General features: G+C 38.6%; 1 protein-coding gene across 1 annotated transcript; it reads right to left on the minus strand.

The window, feature by feature from the left end:
• Window positions 1-550: 550 nt before the first annotated feature.
• Window positions 551-1,381, minus strand: MELLADRAFT_92974 (uncharacterized protein; the record flags this gene model as incomplete). The annotated part of the gene is made up of 4 exons (XM_007415856.1): window positions 551-728; window positions 803-869; window positions 959-1,221; window positions 1,296-1,381. 4 exons carry the CDS (start codon window positions 1,379-1,381, stop codon window positions 551-553), a joined length of 594 nt encoding a protein of 197 aa, XP_007415918.1.
• Between the last annotated feature and the right edge of the window lie 846 nt (window positions 1,382-2,227).

The raw sequence follows: 2,227 nt of genomic DNA on the forward strand, positions 1-2,227 counted from the left end.
GTCCAAACAATAGTCCTGTCCTAGTTTACCCCAGCACAAAATATTCTGATTGGAGGGGATATTTCAATTCTAGGGAGGATTTTTCCAATTGTAAAGTGTGGTAACGAAATATGACCCTTTGAAGCTTCAGCATTTTGGTCTGCGTGTAAACTACTTGGAAGAGCCTAGACACCTTCAAATCAATGGTGATCTTTGCCCAGGCTCCTTATCACGGCATAGGCTCCTGTTTGATGTATCAAAAACTCGTCCCTTTCTAATTCTACACACCATATGAGTGTTTGTAAAATCAACAAACCTTAAGGATATCAATGATTTGATGAGGAGTATCCAATAACGTCACATTATGTAGAAATGATATAAAGTGATAAGCTAAGATATCTTTCAAAAATAAAATAATAGAGTTCATGAGAAATGCGTATTATTAATAAGACTTACATGTAATGTGGCTAAGAGATATATATATAAGTTGATTCAATGGAAAGATGTGATGGAGATGAAAGATTACAAAAACCCCAATGCTAAAGTTTGAGTAATTTTAGAACAGTCGGTTTTAGACTGTACCAATAGGACTCATTGATGATCGACGAGTGATCAACAATCTCTGAAGCTGATCAGCTGATAAACCTGAATTCAGGAGATCCACACCAGAGCGTAAATCACGATTATCAAGCAAAGGAATGTTGGAAGGAGAAAATATGAACTCGGAAGGATCAGGTGGTGGCCAAGCTCTGTGAAGGAAACAAAGGTCAACAAGATGATCAAAAGATGGAATAGAAGTTAGAGGGAAGATTTGAAGACTTACGTAATTTTTGCAAGCTCAGGAGCAATGAGATGGTGACAGAAATAATCCATATCCAAATCATTCAAATCTGAATCAAAAAAATCACCACAAGATCAAACCCCCAGGTAAGAAAAAGAAGAGAGTTGATAAATTTGTGAAAAGACAACAGTGACTCACAATATCCAAATGGATTCTCAATTTCTTGACCTACCCTCATAAAACCTAAAAATGCAATTGCAACAAGAGCAGTAGCTGGAATTGTACAAAGACCAAATGTATTCACAAGTTGAAAAGGTAAGAAGATGAGGTAACCCCATATAACTAATTTCAAATGTACGATGTATCCATATGGGATTGGGGTTGTTAAGATCTTATCCAAATTTGTCAAGCAATCTGACATTGTTAATATTGATGCAAGAAGCGAGTTTACTGTGGGTACGCTGATTGCAGCTCGCAGAGAGTCAAAGCTTTAGGTCAATGCTGAATCATTGTTTTGAGCTGAGATGAAACTTACTCGATCACTTTACATAGTTGCAGTTTTGCTACATAGCTATCAATATACCAGATGATCTCAAGTGGAATGTTATCATCGTGTATCATTTTAGAATATGCTTCCTTTCGACGACGTAAGCCTGTGACATTCCTAGTTCCCTAGTTATTTTTTGAAAACATCTCAGCACACACTCATTCATCTTGATATCAATCATGCAAAAAAACACTTCTACCTTCCAAAGAGCTCGAAATATTGAACAGATTGGGAAGATTTCCACAAAACTACTCTTGGGTGGATTGTAAGCAGGCAAAAGTTCACGATCTGGCTTGAAAGGATTCAGGGATCCATTCACGTGTGGTCTCAAAGTCTGTTGTCTAGAGGTAGGTAGGCTTTTGTCGTTGACTCTTTCGCTATTCTGATGGGTTTCAGGCTCAAAGAGGGTGGAAGCAGTCTGAGGTGTATCAATCGTTCCATCGCAATTGGCATTATTCGTCTCCATAGGCTGATCAGCTGAAGCGCAGGTTTTGGTGGAGGTGAAATCAAGGTTATGTCGATCGATGAGACGTCCAGCAGGAGAAGCATACTTGGGTAGAAAACACGCCAGATCTGGTATCACATATAATTCTTTAACACTGCAGGGGAAAAAAGATGAGCCTTTCTCGTCAAGAAATCTTACGCACGATACAAGTCCTCATAGTAGATTCCATGTTCTATTGAATAAGTCGATCAATGTCAATCACACCATGTGGATTAAGATAGAAGAACAACCAAACTTACCCCCGCGTAGGTGATGCTTCAAGCTAACAGCAAAGCCTTCAACCAAGTTGATGATTGTTTTCTTTTCTATAATCGACCGTAGGCGCTTGTATTTGTTCATTCATTTAGAATAAACATCAACATTGTGACATCTCTATCTGTCAAGCAGGGAGTTCATGCCCACCTCCTCTTCAGTG

The sequence above is a fragment of the Melampsora larici-populina genome, assembly GCF_000204055.1.
Source record: "Melampsora larici-populina 98AG31 unplaced genomic scaffold MELLAscaffold_54, whole genome shotgun sequence".
Lineage (NCBI taxonomy): Eukaryota > Fungi > Basidiomycota > Pucciniomycetes > Pucciniales > Melampsoraceae > Melampsora > Melampsora laricis-populina.